Raw genomic sequence first — 15,359 nt, 5'->3', positions numbered from 1 at the left:
ACAGATTCCAAAATAAAAGCAGAGACCAAGTACTACCTTTAAAAGGCGGTCTAGGAGCTCAGATCCACTTTTCACATTGGGGTCTGGGTCTGCAGCCAACTATGAGAGGTCCAGAAACAGAGAGATGGTTATAGTTAATATATGGGACCAGGCATCTACTGAAACCCCATAGAGCCAGGCCCTGGCACAGCTTGGACTATTGAACAGGCACCTTCTTTAAGGACTAAACTGAAGGAAGGTGAGGTAGGGGAGGGCAAAATGGAATGTGGCTGGGGAACGGAAATGCTTGGACTTCCTGTTCTGTGCAGGGACCCTGGCACGTGCTGCCATCAGGCCAGGTGGGGGGGTTCCTATCAGCCTTCCTCAAGGGTTTCCTGTTCTAACATGCTGGGTCCTTTCTCCGCTCTGGGAGGTGGGGACCGAGGCAGCTGTGAGGCTGGCACCCCGGAAACGACTGTGCTGGTCAGCAGGGCTGCAGAGCTTCGAGGCCATTCTGTGCCTGGAGGTGCGCCCCATGAGGCTGAGTGCGCTGACAACAATGGTGTGTTAGGGGTTCCTCGGCCTTTGTAAGTAGAGCTTTTTCTAGAGCTTACGGGCTAGTGCTCCCCTCAGAGGAGAAATACAGTCTGTACTATGGATTCACTTCACTTTCTACAAGGGAGGTTAGGGCTTTTCAAACTATGTGTTTCCCCTGCACTCTGTGGTAGATTGACACTTTCACAAACTGCGATAAAAATCAATTAATAGAGGGGCGCCTGGGTGGCACAGCGGTTAATCGTCTGCCTTCGGTTCAGGGCGTGATCCCGGCGTTATGGGATCGAGCCCCACGTCAGGCTCCTCTGCTATGAGCCTGCTTTTTCCTCTCCCACTCCCCCTGCTTGTGTTCCCTCTCTCACTGGCTGTCTCTATCTCTGTTAAATAAATTAAAAAAATCTTTAAAAAAAAACCAATTAATAGAGAAATGGAAAAAAAAATCAAATGTCCATATAAGGCCATCGGAGAAAATGATGATGAGACTGAACAGACCAGTGGCCCCAGCAGGCCTGTGTCTATCTGCTCTGCCTGCACTGAGAGCAGGGGCCCCAGGGCTCCCACGCGTGGGCCGGGCAGGCTCAGGCTGGCCGCAGGAGGGGCAGTCACCTTGCTGAGCCCGTCGAAGAGCACGTTGAAGTGGGGCAGCACGGCGCCGCGGGCCACCTTGACGATGTTGTACAGCGCCTCGCACGCGTAGTAGCGCAGCCGGCTGTCCGCATCATTGAAGCAGGTCAGCACCGGCTCGATGAGCTCCTTCAGGTACAGCCCCGAGTCCTGCAGCGGGGCAGGAGGAGAGACCGCTCAAGGCGGGCCAGGCCGTGGGCCCCCAGCCACCCGTCCCAGCGGACATCCCGGCTCCCCTGGAGAGGCTCAGGCCTTTGTGTGAGGGCCGGCCTAAAGCAAGTCGGCCCCCGGGCCAGGGCCCACGCCTCGGGACAAGGCCGCAGGGCTGCAAAGCCAGCTGTGCTGGTCTCAGCTGTGGTGAGAACGGCAGTAAAGCACAAGTCTGCAGCGGCCTGCTGGGGCTGGGCAGTGAAAGTGAGGGCCACTGCTTCAGGAGAAAGGCCCACCTTGCCCAGTGCAATGGAGCAGGCGGCCAGGCCGATGAGGCCCCCCTTCCGGCTGTGGGGGTGCTGAGACAGGGCAAACTCCTGAGACAGGGTCTGGATCACATGCTTGATTTGCACGGTGTTGTTCTGGGCCACGAACTCCCGGACCAGCCTGGAGAGACAGGAGAGAGGGGCTGCAGGGCAGTCAAGTCAGGCTCCCCACCCCGCCCGGCTGCTGGTTCCAGGGCCGGGGATGTGGCAGGGAGATGACCTGTTTAGAAAGAGGAATCAGAAGTCCTGCATCTCAGGGTGGGCCTTTCCCAGTTCTGCTGCCGACTGGAAGGTACCGGCCGCGTCATGGTTCGTTCCCCTATTCTGGGTCGCAGTCTCCCCTGTGTACAACAGAATGCGGAAGCAGAGCTACCTCACTTCTGGGAATCCGAGACAATGCAAGGGAATGTCTTGTTGGGGACCAAACACTGCAACGTGAGCAGCCGGTCAACCATCTTTATTCGACACTAGCTCGACCCTCCTATCCTGTAGCCGAGAGGTTGTGTGTGTCTGTGTCATCATTTCCAAAGATGGCGCTGAATCAGGTCCCAGTCCCGTGGGCAAGATCCACATACAAACAAGTAATTGTTGCAGTGTGGTGCAAGTGACACCACGGGAGCCAGAAAAATGCCACGCACTCATCTCCTTGGGCTGGACTGGAGGTGCTGTTGTGTCAGATCTGAAAAACACCCGGTGGCACTTTTCAGGTAAAGGGCAAGGCACAGGGGGGAGCTGACCAAAGGCAAAGAGCCCTGAAAAGACACAGTGTATTCAGAGAAGGACAGGAGTTTGGCCTGTGGATGGAGTGGCCAGGCAGTTCAAAGAAAGCAATCCAGTGACAGATTTCCAGCAATGGGATGACATGCTCAGATCTATGTTTTACTTAGGTATCTCTGGATACCTGGAGAGGCTGGGCTGCAGAGGGAGGCCCAGTTCCATCAGGGACCAGTCTCAGAGAACTGATCACCAGCTCCCAGATAACTGATGGGGCGCTATGGACTGGGTGTCAGGGACATCTTCCCAGAAGTGGGATTTCAGCTCAACCTTGAAGGAGGCAGGGAGAGAGAAGGAAACAGGGGTTTCCGCACAGGAGGAAATATAAGAGCCAAGGCGAGGAGGGGGATCTAGTCAAGCCTGTCTGGGGCCCCAGAGAATAGAGCGGCAGCGGGAGCTCTACCAGGACAGGCTGGCTATGGCCACTCTGGCCATCTCAGATTAGGGAGAAGGGATCTTGCAGCGTGGGTAACAGGGAAGCTTCTTAAGTTTCTGAAGAGCACAAGAAAAGAGTGTCTTGAGTTGTGAGATGGATGGAGCCCATCTCATCATCCAAGCGCGAGGGAGACTACTACCAGTGTAGCAGCCAAGGGGCCATCTACAAAATACAGACTTTTCAAAGCAGCTGCCTGGAATCACTAATTGCTTTGTGCCCATCATGGAGGGACCACTGCTCACCTGCTGCATAAATGGGGTCTCAAGTTGGCTCGAAAAATTTTAAGAATGGTTAAGTCCAAAAGGTATGAATTAGTCTACATGGTTCCGGCTCTATGTCAGGAACCTGCCAGTGATTAGAGCTGTTTAAAAACAAACATGCTGCCCTATGAGGCAATGACCACTCTTACAAAAAAGCTCTTCAATGAGAAGTTGACATGGTTTGATGAAGATTTAATACAGCAAGTCATAGGCACCTATTCTGTGCTAAGCACTGGGAGCACAGTTGTGAACAAAATAGGCCTGGCTCCCAAGATGGTGGCTATGGGAGCAGGGATGGGTATTTCAGGAAGGTGGTGTACAAATGGACTGTGACGTGCCTCTTTGTTTGATCTTTACACTGGTGAAATTCCACCAAGCCTACCCCAGGGGGTTGAGGGCTATGGATGGACAAAGGGCCTCCAGGTGCAAGCTCAATGCCAGTTCCATAGGTCAGCCTCCCCCCCCCCCCAACAGCCTAATAAGGCCCAGTAAAGATGGTTCTCTGTAAACCCTCCTGGCTTCCCAAACTGGACAAACTAGCCAGGCAAGGCACAGTGACCTGCCACAGCCCCTTGAGAAAAGCCCTGCAGATAGTGCAGAAAGCAGCTGGAGCATTGGTGGTTCAGTGGTAGAATTCTCGCCTGCCACGCGGGAGGCCCGGGTTCGATTCCCGGCCAATGCAGGGCTGCTCCTTTTGCCTTTTCCTGGCAGGCTTCCCCTCACACAGAGATCCTGCTGGAGGAGCCAATCTCCTCAACCATGCCAGCCTACAGCAGCCCAGGGCGCTGTGAATTTGACCTCACTCCCCTGCTCAGTGAGCCAAGGAACACCAGCTGGGCTCTCCAGAGAGGCACTCTGGCTGTGGGGACCAAGGCCTTCACGCCCTCCACCAGTGAGGGATTCAGCCTGGCCAGTTTCTGGCGGGAAGCTGGGGTGAAACCTGAGAACTGTAAACAGCTCAGCACACAGTGAGCTTGGAACAGGGGGATCCACACATCCGAGGGGCAGAAAGTCATCCAAGTCTCCATGTGCTTTTCGCCCCGGAGGAGAGACTTGAGCTCTAGTTTCTGTCCTGCCATCTGAAGGCAAAGCAACTTTCTCTCTCACACACACACACCCTCTGCCTGGAGCCTAAGCATTCTGTTCTTGCAGCTGTGCTGATGTGGCAGCATCAGAGCCTGGCCTTATATTCTGTGAATCAGCACAGTGACAAGGAGGCTCAGGACAGGGGTTAAAGGGAGGTGCTCACACAGCTGCTCACAACTGGAGCATTGGTGGTTCAGTGGTAGAATTCTCGCCTGCCACGCGGGAGGCCCGGGTTCGATTCCCGGCCAATGCAAACAGCAAATTTTTTTTTAATCCCAGAAGACTGGATATGAGATTTCACACTGTCTAAGGAATATATGAATACAATCTGAGAACTGAAAATGACTTGTTTCTAGCTTGAGTTTTAAATATCTCTGACGAAAAATACTCAGTGTCTTGAATTCCACAAAAACATCTAGAACCTGTGTCTCCCTGTTCTTGAGGAGTCCAGGATATGGGGATCACCAAAGCCACTGAAAGCAGTTGGGCCTCCGACTCTGGCTGCCGAGACCACTCCTGAGGAAGCCAGGCCGTGTTTCTGCTCAGGACAAGTTAGAGCAGCACCCAGAGCGGGACCGGGCACATCCACGATGCCTCAGCAGGGCATCTGCGGGAGACGTAGACGTGCCGGTGGCACAGGCCATCCCAGAACCATGGCCTCGCCGGCCTGCTTGTTTCAGGTCACAAATTGTTCCTGAGCACCTGGAAAGGGCACTTTCTTCTTCTGGAGCCAGCATATGGATGCGTTCCCTGTCACGAAGGGCTCTCTGCTGGGGTGGAAGTTGGGGAGGAAACTAGATGGCACACGGGACTTGCATGCAAAGCAGAGACAAAACGATCTGGTGAGAAGCCTGTGAGGTGAGAAGGGCAGGCAAGAGGGAGCAGGCCTGCCATCTGGTGGGGAGGGATTAGGCATGGTTTCGCAAGGGTCAGCATTTGAGAGGGGCTCTGAAGGATGAGCGGTGTTCGTTCTGGAACTGTTCAGGACCAGGAAGCCCAGACAGAGGGAAGAGTGTGAGCACTGGCTCAGAGGAAGGAGAGACCCATTTGGTTTGGCAGAATGAAGGACACAGGTAGAGGAGAGGTGGGGACAGGGCTGGTGAAGCTGCTCCCAGGCTGTGTGTGGCAAAGGAACTGGCATTTACTCCTGGTGGCAGTAAGGAGCCACGGAAGGGAAGAGTGATGTGCAGTGGTGGGTGGTAAGGGTCTGAATGGCGTTAGGGAGCTCTGAAAAATCCAAAGGCTTACAGAGACTGCACGGTGAGAGATTGTAAAGAATGGGGCTCTAATGTTGGGGTGGCCTGCAGGAGCACCAGGGACCCCCAAAGACAGGAGATGGGCAAGCAGGATGTTTGTATTTAGCACTCCCCCCTGACTCTGAAGCCCAGGAGCACCTTTCTCATTTGCTCAACACCAGCACCATCGGCCTCCCCACCCCGAATCCTTCCAGGGCTTACACAGGGCATCCCAGGCCACTGCAAAAACAGTGACTCGTTTAAGTCCAGAGGCCCTCAAACCCCGCACACTTGGGGATATCTCCAGGAAAACAAGACAACGGTTCCCCTAGATGAGGAAGGCACAAGAACATGCTCTCACCAATGCCATCAGCTTGCAGAGCATTGGGGCTGGCTCTGTGGGTCAAACCCTGGGGCTCCAGTGGGAAAAGCTGTCTCACAAATCAAGGCCATACTCCACCTGGCACTCAGGGCAACCACAACAGGACCGGGCTGACCTCTCTAGTCTTACTGCCCATTGCCCTGTGTAACCGTCCACTCCAGCCAGACCCGCCTTCATCCTGTAAACCTGGGCCCTGCACACTCTGCCCCTAGTACCCCACTCTCTGGCAAAGCTCCTGCTTCACATCCTATCAAGACTCCAAAGCATGGCTCAAATTCACCCCCCTGCTTCTCCTGACCAACCCAGGAAGGGGTCACTCCTCCTCTGAATTATGAAAGACTCAGTGACCCTCTCATTCTCTTCCCAGCAATGCACTGGCAAATGTCACTATCACTTCCAGGTGTACATTTCGGTCTCCACAGTTCCTTGACTGAAGTCCTTGAGGACAGACTGGGGCCCTGTCTGCGTCTCTCAGGCCAGCCCTCTTGGGGTCTAGTGCTGTGTGCATAGCACGTGTGGGATTGATCAGCCAGCATGGCCTGGGGACTGCGCCGAGAGGCTGGCAACGCTGAAGGACAGCCCGAGCTGTGGGGCAAACACGGCCAGAGCCCCACGCTGCCGTCCGGGTGACATGGGGCAGCCTACTCCTCTAAACCTAACCAGCCGGCTTAACCACCATCGTATCTCGGGGGTCCTCAACCCCGACCATTAGGATTCAACTTAAGAAGAGCAAAGGGCACCACTACCGGGCTCCCCAAAGGCACACTGTGAAGGGCCCAGGTCACCAGAACCGTGGCTGGGGAAAGACGCAGAAGCCACGGTGTGCTCTGAAGGCCACCTGCCAAGGGATGAAGGGGTGCTGTAAGCCCTCTCTAGGGGCTCCAAAAGAGGCCCAGCGACGAGACTTGCCTCTCCACTTCACAGGAGTGTGCAGAGAGAAAAACGCACTACAAAGGGAGGCAGAGTAAGTGGAGCTGAAACTCCGGGCGCTCCTGGCCTGCAGCGGAGTCTCTCTTCAAAAGACCACATTGTTTCCTCTTTCATCCACAGGCTGCAAGCCACAGGCGGGATCTGAAGCTGCACTAGTTTTGAAGTGAATATCTAGCCCAGAAACTCTCACGATCACAAATCCCTGCGACCCTCACTGACGCACAGGTCACAGGCGTTACTGTTCTATGTGCCAGAGAAGAGGGTCTCCTCTCTGGTTTCTTCTAAAAAGTGCTGAAAACCCAGGCTGATGAGGCGTCCTCAGAAGCTGCTCAGAGCCTCCATTCTTGTGGTCAGAGGTGTCGCCAGATGGCAGGAACACTCATGCCCCACAAGGCACAAACCCAATGTGGCAACTCCAAGCTCGTGACGCTGCCTCGTGACGTAGCGCCACACCGACTCCCCCCTCCTCGAAAGAAGGAACCCCAGACAAGGGAGGACATATTCGGAACTGTCATCAGGAGAAACCCGGGGCCACTGTCTCAGCAACACAACCACAGACCCTTGCTGGACTCCCTTGGCCTCTGCAACACAGCCGTGACAGTCACAGGCCACACGATGACTGGTGGTGGACGCCTTCCCGGGCACCCACACGACACTGAGGGTTTCTGTTCCTCCCTGGAACCACTTCCTTCTGCACTGATTACTACCTCATCCGCCCCAGGTGAGACAGCCTCAGGGAAACCAAGTCCCCTTCCCAGGCTCGCAGAGGATCTGAACCCGTGACACACCTCAAACCCAAGTCCTTTCAACTGTACACCAGCTCCTCTCTTCCGTCTTCTTAAACGGCATCAGCTGCACAGTGAACACACCCAGCGACAGAGCGAAGTCGCCTTGTCGAGAACTGAGGCCCCAAGCGAACGCAGCTTTCTCCACACGTGTTCCCATCCCGTTCAGTGTTCAGACATCCCTGAAGCATCCCTCCACCATACACAGGGAGTACAGATGACACGCACACTGGAGATATTCTGGAATGCTCTACAGCTGGACTTCCACTGTGAGGCAGGAAATAAGTAACCATTTGCTGATAGGTGATAAATGCTGCATGCTTTCAATACATTATCTAATTTAAAATTTAAAACAAACCACTGGGTTAAGTACTATACCCCATTCTACAGATGGGAGATAAATGATAGGTGATAAATGCTGGATGCTTTCAATACATTATCTAATTTAAAATTTAAAACAAACCACTGGGTTAAGTACTATACCCCATTCTACAGATGGGAGAAACTGAGGCTCAAAGACGTTAAGAAACTCACAAAGTCACACAACTTATAGATGACAGGTGAAGCAATCAAACCTAGGTTTTTCTGACTCCAAGGTCTAAAGTCTTTCTCAGTATGTTGCACTATCTCCTTCCTCAAATATTCCAGCTGCCCCTTGTCAGATGCCTACTGGCTACCAGGCACTTTACGTTTCTCACTTCACTGAATCCCAACCCCTTTTCATCTGGTGATGTCCAAATGTCCCCGCACTCAGGTTCCTATGTCTTCAGAGGAGACGTCCTTGGCTGTAAGGTGGGGCCGCTCATTTCAATGACCTTACACTGTTTCTAGAGAGTAAGAGCAGGCATTTAACGTGCTCTGTGTGGCACAGGCTCACAGAGCAGTATTAGTGCAATGTCAGAATCAGAGAGACAAACTGTGATCTCACATACCCCACTCAAGATCACGTTCATTCACTAAATGTTGACTGAGAACCTGCCATGCTCCTGGCCCGAAAAAAGGAAAGGAAAAGAAATCCAGAGTTGTGTTTATTCTCGTGTTGTAAAGTTTTCAGCGTAGCCTTGGGGCTGCTGCCTCTTCTTGTCCTGGCGAGTCCACTTATCCCTCGCAGTTCTCTACATCACGAGCTGTGTTCAGACTGCACATCCGGGCAGCAACTTCCCAGAGACAAACTGGGTAAACATCTCCATCTGTTCTGGTGAGTATTTACGTAATTAGGTTTCCACTTGTTCACTAGTCTCCACTAAGTGAACAGGGAAAGTGGAATGTTTGCCTCTGAGCAAAGACCAAAGACCTTCTGAAAAGGCCTCAGAGTTAACTGACAAAATACACCGAGCTTCCACTGGCTGGAATCAGTGGAAAGACCATAAAGGAGAAACGAGTCCAAGACAGCAGCTGTTTGAATCTCAGGTGACAATAACTGAGACCATTTAATGAGTGCTTCCCTCACACTGCAATAAAACACTACTCTTATTTTTTTAAATTGCTGTAATTCACGTACCATAAATTCACTCTTTTAGTGCGTGCGGTTCAGTGGTTTTTTGGTGTACCTGTTAGCAGTCACTCCCCATATTCCCCAAATCCCCTCCCCTAAGCCCTAGGCAACCACTCATCTACTTTCTCTCTCTGAATTTGACTATTCTAGGTAATTCATAGAAGTAAAATTTTCATATAAATGAAACAGAGGGCCCTTCGTGACTGGCTCCTTCCACTTAGCCTAATGCTTTCAAGGAGCATTTGTGTGTAAGACGAGGAAACTGAGGCACAGAGGAATGAAACCGAGGTCACAGACTCACATGCTGACAGGGGCCAAGCAGAAGACACAAGGGAGGACAAGGGAGGAAAGGCTGTGGTGAACGTGCCAATACAGGAAGCAGACTAGGGTGCCCATGTCCTAGCCGGAAGGGAGGTTCTTAGGTCCTCCTTATCTGCTATGTGGGACGATCCATCCCACAGAGACACATTTCCCATTCCTTAAGAGAAGCCAGAAACCTGAGCTTCACTGTGAAATTTCTCAATTTAAAATACCTTGCAATTCAGACCAACCTAAACAGGTCTACCAGCAGAACACAGCCCCTATCTACGGGTCTATAACCCCGGATCAAGCAGTCTGTGGAAGTTTCCACTGTTAATTCCATCCAGCAGGGCTGGATGGAATTCTGACCCATGCTTGCCTTAAGGCAATGGTGGTAAACAAGGTCTCCTGGCAGCGGCCGGTGGGGGGTGGGAGGCTCCTGAGCCACGTCAAACTCAACATTTAACCTTTATCTCATCACAGAGTGAAAAGGATCCCTGACCCCTCCCTGGCAGGCAAAGGGCACATTATCTCACAACCCCTCTCACCCCCAACCCAGGCTTTGGTGTTCTCAGGGGCAAGGCCTGGGCTTTTGGAACTCAAAGTTCAGGAATATTAGAGACTTGGCGCTGAGCCCATCCCTAGTTACCATGAAGAGCACCCTCTCTCTGAGCCTGCAATGAGGGGGCACTGTCACCAGAGTGTGGGGCACGTCACTCCGGCACAGCGAGCATCTGCTGCAGTTACCTGAGTGCCTCCTGGCATCTCTTCCCCACACCACACTCTCCTGGAAAGCAGAGCCTGGGGTCTTACCAACCTCTTCATCAGGACTTACCAATGACTATACCCCCTGAAACCGAGAGCCCACCAAACCTGAAACAGCTATTCTAAAATCTTAGCCTAAGTGCCTTATCCTTTAGCAAACTATGTGGGCATGTTGGCAGGAGGCTGTGGAGGGAAAAGCTCTACAGGACTGTGCACAGCAGGCTCACACACTTAGCGATCAGATCTTAGGTCACTTAACACAGCCCGCTCTGGAGATTCTAGAGTTCAAGGTTCTATTGAGCCACGCATTTATGTCTCTGCATTTTTAGTGTCTGAGAGGCCTGTCATCAAGAAAAAAACACCCTCCTCTTACTACAAATTTTAATCCCTCATTGGAAAACCATATGCAGCACTGGCTCTGTCCAACTGAGCAGGTGATTCTGGAAAACCAAAAGTGGCAGTTAAAACAACCATGGAAATGCTCGAGTATGAAACTTCCATTACTAAATATATATGTTCTTCCTGGTAGGGAAGACCATTCACAGTAGTGAGGAAGCTTGTTGAGACAAATGAACCTGGGTTTTTTCATTCAGGTTCTAGATGTGAAACCTTGGGAAAAGTACTTCAGGAGCTTCATTTCCTTGTCTGTGAAATGCCACTACCTAACTCGTATTTTGAAGCCGTGTAAAATAAAGAGATGAGGGGTGTGCAATGACCAAATGAAGGGAGGCTTCTTTACCCTCCTCTCCCCAAATCCAGCAGATAGCGCTTTATACGTGATCACTTTTTTTTTTAATGATTACTGTTACGAATTGAATTGTGTCCCCCCAATTTGTATGTTGAACCCTAAACCCCACTGTGACTGTGTTTGGAGACAAGGTCTACAAGGAAGTAATTAAGGTTAAATGAGGTCATAAGGCGGTGGTCCTGACCCAACAGGATTAGTGTCCTCATAAGCAGAGATACCAGAAAGCTCTTTGATGAAGCACAGATAAGTAAGTCAATATCCACCCCTAAGCAATTTGTGATACATATATTGAGGAAAATATCCAACTGGGCACTCCTCATTCCAAATATGGCTGAAGAAGGCTAGAAATAGATTAGGGCCTTCTACACCACTGCTTCTCAGCCTTTAAGGTATACACAAATCACCCAGGGATCTTATTAAAATGCAGATTCTGATCCAGAGGTCTGGGATGAGGCTGGAGAATCTCTTTCTTACAAGCTCCCCAGGGATCCTGACGCTGCTGGTCTGTGGGCTACACGTTTGGGTAGCAAAGTCCTTAGACTGCAATGTTACTTCCCCACCAAATGTGTATGGTCATTCGCTCACTCATTAAACCAACCGTCAAGTGCTGTGCCAAGTGCTGAAGATGAATAAAACAGGGTCTACGCTCTTAAGGAGTCCATAGTCCAGTTAAGTCCCTAGGTTTCTCTGAATTTCACAAATCAAGGGAGATGTCGAATACAAACAGAACCCGCTTAAAGACAAAACCCTTACGGCACAACCTGCAGAGTGAGAGCGCTTACATACGCTGTGCTGGAGGCAACAGTAATGCTGAAATGAATACCTCTATTCAAGGACCCAACAGATGATTCAAGCTATGAGGAAAATCAGACATTCCTGAGAACAGACTGGGTGATGACCAAAATCGGGTGTCAATGTAGCTTCAAAGCCAATAAAACCCATGGACACGGAGCCACGTCGATACATTAGCTCCGAGTCTCCTACTCAGCACAGTGATGCTCATCTTTAAGGCTTGCTAACATTAGTAAGAGCCAGGGCATAAACAAGCAGAAGTACGGAAACAAAGCAGTCAAGAAAGTGGTGCTTGCTGACAGAAGCCACTAGGTGGTTCTGGACATACTGAATATTAGTGCTGAAAGAGGGTCCTCTTAACACAGTCCAAAGCCTTTAGGTAAGGAGGAAAGGAAACCCCAAAGCAGTTAAGGCAGTGGTTCTCACCTGGGGTGATTTTTGCACTCCCATTGTCTGAATACATTTTTGGTTGTTACAACTGACGGAGTGCTATTGGTATCTACTGAGTAGAGATCAGGGATGTTGCTAAAAATCCTACGATGCACAGGACGGCCCGCCACAACCAAGGCTTATCTGTCCCAAAATGTCAATCGTGCTGAGGCTAAGAAACCCTGCATGAAGCAATCTGCCCAAGGTCAAAGAATGAGTATCACACCATGGACTAGGTTGGAGCTGTCCAACATTCTGCAGCAATGGAAATGTTCTAAGACCTGTACTGCCCGTTACAGTAGCCAACAGCCACATGCGGCTACTGAACATTTGGAACTGAGGAACTGAATTTAAAATTTTTATTTTATTTTAATAATTTATGTGTAAATAGCCATGCAGGGCCAGTGGCTATCCTACTGGAGAGGGCAAGACTACAATCCATGTGTCCTGACTCCCAGTCTGGCATTCTTCCAAGTTTCAGAGTCTGATTCTTTCTGCTCTTCTGAAATCATCCACTCCCCTGACTTTATCACAAAGACTTGACTGGAAAAAAAAATACAAATGTAAAATAATAGCAGAAAATCTTAATGAAACATTCCTAGTTGAACACCTTGTTTTGTACATTGGGAAATAAAGCAAAATGTCAGGTCTTGGTTACACATACATGTAATAAGACTGTAAAATAAGAAAGGTCAAATTATTCCTTCCACCTGCAAGGAAGAGTGATATGGCATAGATAAAATAAACAGCCCTCTGAGTCTTGAGATTTCGGACCTGATTTCAGCACTTGGTCACCTAACAGTCCCTTTCACTTCTCAGAACCTGGGTAAGAAATGAGGCAGGTCAACATCATTGGCAAATTCTCATGCTTCCCACTTCCCTCCCATCACAGAAGCCCCCCTCTGATTTGCAGGTTTTGATAGAGTCCACACGGAAGACGTGCCGTGTGCCAGGCACTGTGCTACACATAGGTTTGGGGCTCTAACGCATGGCAGTCCTCTGGGGCATCAGGCGGTTAGAGAACTTGGCCCAAGTCATACAGCCCGTCAGAAACAAAGCTAGGACTCCTAATCTCCTGCACTGCGCTAAGGGCCTAAAACTGGCTGGAAAGGCGTGAGGAGTCCCCCCGAGGAGCAGGAGCCCTGCATAGCCAGGGCGGGGTCCTGACTCTGCTCCCCATACCCAACCTGGGGGCCGGCCGCTCTTACTTCTCGATCTCCAGCGCTGCCACCTTCCGCTTTTCGTAGAGCTTGTCATTGAGGGCGCGCACGATGTTGGGCGTGAGCGGCGCGAAGTCTTTCTCGGGGTTCATGGTGGCAGCTCCGGGCGCTCCCCGGAGCCCCGCGACTCCTCAGCCCGCGGCTGCCCGGGCGGCGCCGGGGCCGGGGGAGTCTGCTGTTCTGCGCTGCCTCGGGCGCCGGCTCATGGACCACGCCGCCTTGAGCCTACCTGCCTCGCTCCGCCGCCGCGCGCCGTCTCGGAACCCGGGCCTGGACCCCGCCCCCGCACACCTGTTCCCGGCCACCCAACGGCTCACGCAACCCGCTCCCGCCCGGCACCGACAGTGCTCAAGGGGCAGCGGCCATGTTACTCGGATCATGTGACTCTGCAGCCGCTTCCGCCTTCCGCCGCGAGGACCCGCCCCTCGCCAGCCACGCCCCCGCACGCCGGCTGCAGGTGTGTTGTCCCCGCCCCCACAAGGCTCCACCTCCTCCCCTCACGCACGCGTGTGGTTCGAGATGGGGTTTGTGGGGCGCGTGTCCGGTGCACTCAAGTGCCGCAGGTGGTTGGCAAGGCGCGTGATGGGCTTCTGTGTACTTTTGGGAGCACGAAGGGGCTCATGGAGCCTGACTCACTTAGCACAACTTACTCAATACTGAATCCAGTAGTTCATTTACTGTTTAGTCATCAGTTTCGCATGTGGCAATGTTTCCCAAATTGGAGTAATACCATCGTGAGTTTCGCCATATGCTAGCCACTTGTACTATTATTAAAAAAATATTTTTCTCAAACCAACTTACTTTCAAAAATCTTAAATTCTTTAGTCTTATGTGCTAAAATCATGATTGTGAATAGTTACGTATGTTTTTAAAACATTAAAATAAATTCTCAATTAAAAACAGTACTACCTGTCTACTACCTAAAATTTCAGGTACCAACAGTAGCTGTCACCCCACCATTTGGGACTCAGGAGGGTGTGTTTATTGTGGTTGGATACCTTAGAGGACTGGGTTATAGGCAGCAAAAGCCCCAGATCTGCTCAGTGAAGGTCTCCAGATGGATCCAACATAAAGCAGCCCTTCCAAGTGCTTTGAGTGTCACACTAAATGGTGGAACAGAAATTGAAGCTATGTGGCAACAAAAATTTTTTTATGTGGCAAAATTTAAAAAAGCACTTTATGGATGTATTGTGGCTAATAGGGAGATGCATCAGACAGACTTCCTTATTGTAAGCTTCCATAGTGGACAGGGATTTTAGGACAGTGGAGCCCAAAAAGTATTAAATATGAGCATAATAAATGACAGTACTTTTTCTAATGAGTGAAAAGTATGCATGTGAATCTGATAACAAAGTTGAAAATAGAGTCTTATCCTCAGTCCATAGATCAGAATCTATGGGACACAAGTGAGGGGTGTGGTAGGCAGAATTCCAATATGGCCCCCAAGATTCCCACCCCTTTGGGTACATACCCTGTATAATCCCCTCCCCTTGAGTGTGAACAAGACTTGTAAATATAGTGGACTGTCACGCTAACACAGTTGACTTCAGTTAATCAAAAGGGAGATTATTTTGGGTGGATCCAACCTAATCAGATGAGGCCTTAAAAGTAGCCAGGAGGCATTTGAAGCAGGAGAGAGATTCTTCTGCTGGCCTTGAAGAGTAAACAGTAACAAAAGTGAACCATCTATGATGGGCCACATGGTAAAGACCTTAGAATGGCCTCTAGTCACCAAAAGTGGTCTCCTGAGGGTTGTCAGTTGTCACGAAAATGGGGACTTCAGTCATAGGAGGAAATGAATTTTGTCAACACACCAAGGGAACTTGGAAGTGGATCTTTTCCTAGTTGAGCTTTCAGATGAAGATGCAGCTGACTGGCATCTTGATTTTAGCCTTTGAGATCCTGAGCCAAGAGCCCAGTTCAGTCCATTCTGGACTTCTGACCCACGGACACTGTGAGATAAGAAATCTGTGATGTTTTAAGCTGCTGGATTTGTGGGAATTTGTCATGCAGCCATAGAAAACAAGTACAAAAGCGAACCCAAAATTCAGTAATCCACGGAGGAATCGTGTCTAGAAGAATCTGTGA

General features: G+C 50.8%; 1 protein-coding gene and 2 non-coding genes across 3 annotated transcripts in view; 2 read left to right on the top strand and 1 right to left on the bottom strand.

Annotated features, from left to right (window-relative positions):
• VAC14 (VAC14 component of PIKFYVE complex) overlaps window positions 1-13,658 on the bottom strand; it is a 100,432-nt gene extending 86,774 nt beyond the window's left edge. The window contains exons 1-4 of the mRNA XM_040633559.1: window positions 13,260-13,658; window positions 1,605-1,755; window positions 1,141-1,308; window positions 37-99 (exon numbers count right to left, since the gene is read on the bottom strand). Of these exons, the coding sequence (XP_040489493.1) occupies window positions 37-99; window positions 1,141-1,308; window positions 1,605-1,755; window positions 13,260-13,363 (486 nt within the window). The 5' untranslated portion in view covers window positions 13,364-13,658. The remainder of the gene's footprint in view (window positions 1-36; window positions 100-1,140; window positions 1,309-1,604; window positions 1,756-13,259) is intronic.
• Window positions 3,716-3,786, top strand: TRNAG-GCC. Its single transcript has one exon. It is a non-coding gene; the product is annotated as a tRNA-Gly (tRNA).
• Window positions 4,373-4,443, top strand: TRNAG-GCC. Its single transcript has one exon. It is a non-coding gene; the product is annotated as a tRNA-Gly (tRNA).
• Window positions 13,659-15,359: the final 1,701 nt, after the last annotated feature.

The sequence above is a fragment of the Ursus maritimus genome, unplaced genomic scaffold (assembly GCF_017311325.1).
Source record: "Ursus maritimus isolate PB19 unplaced genomic scaffold, ASM1731132v1 scaffold_19, whole genome shotgun sequence".
Taxonomy (NCBI): Eukaryota; Metazoa; Chordata; class Mammalia; order Carnivora; family Ursidae; genus Ursus; species Ursus maritimus.
Note: the sequence above shows the minus strand (reverse complement) of the source record. Positions and strands in the feature narration are given on the sequence as shown.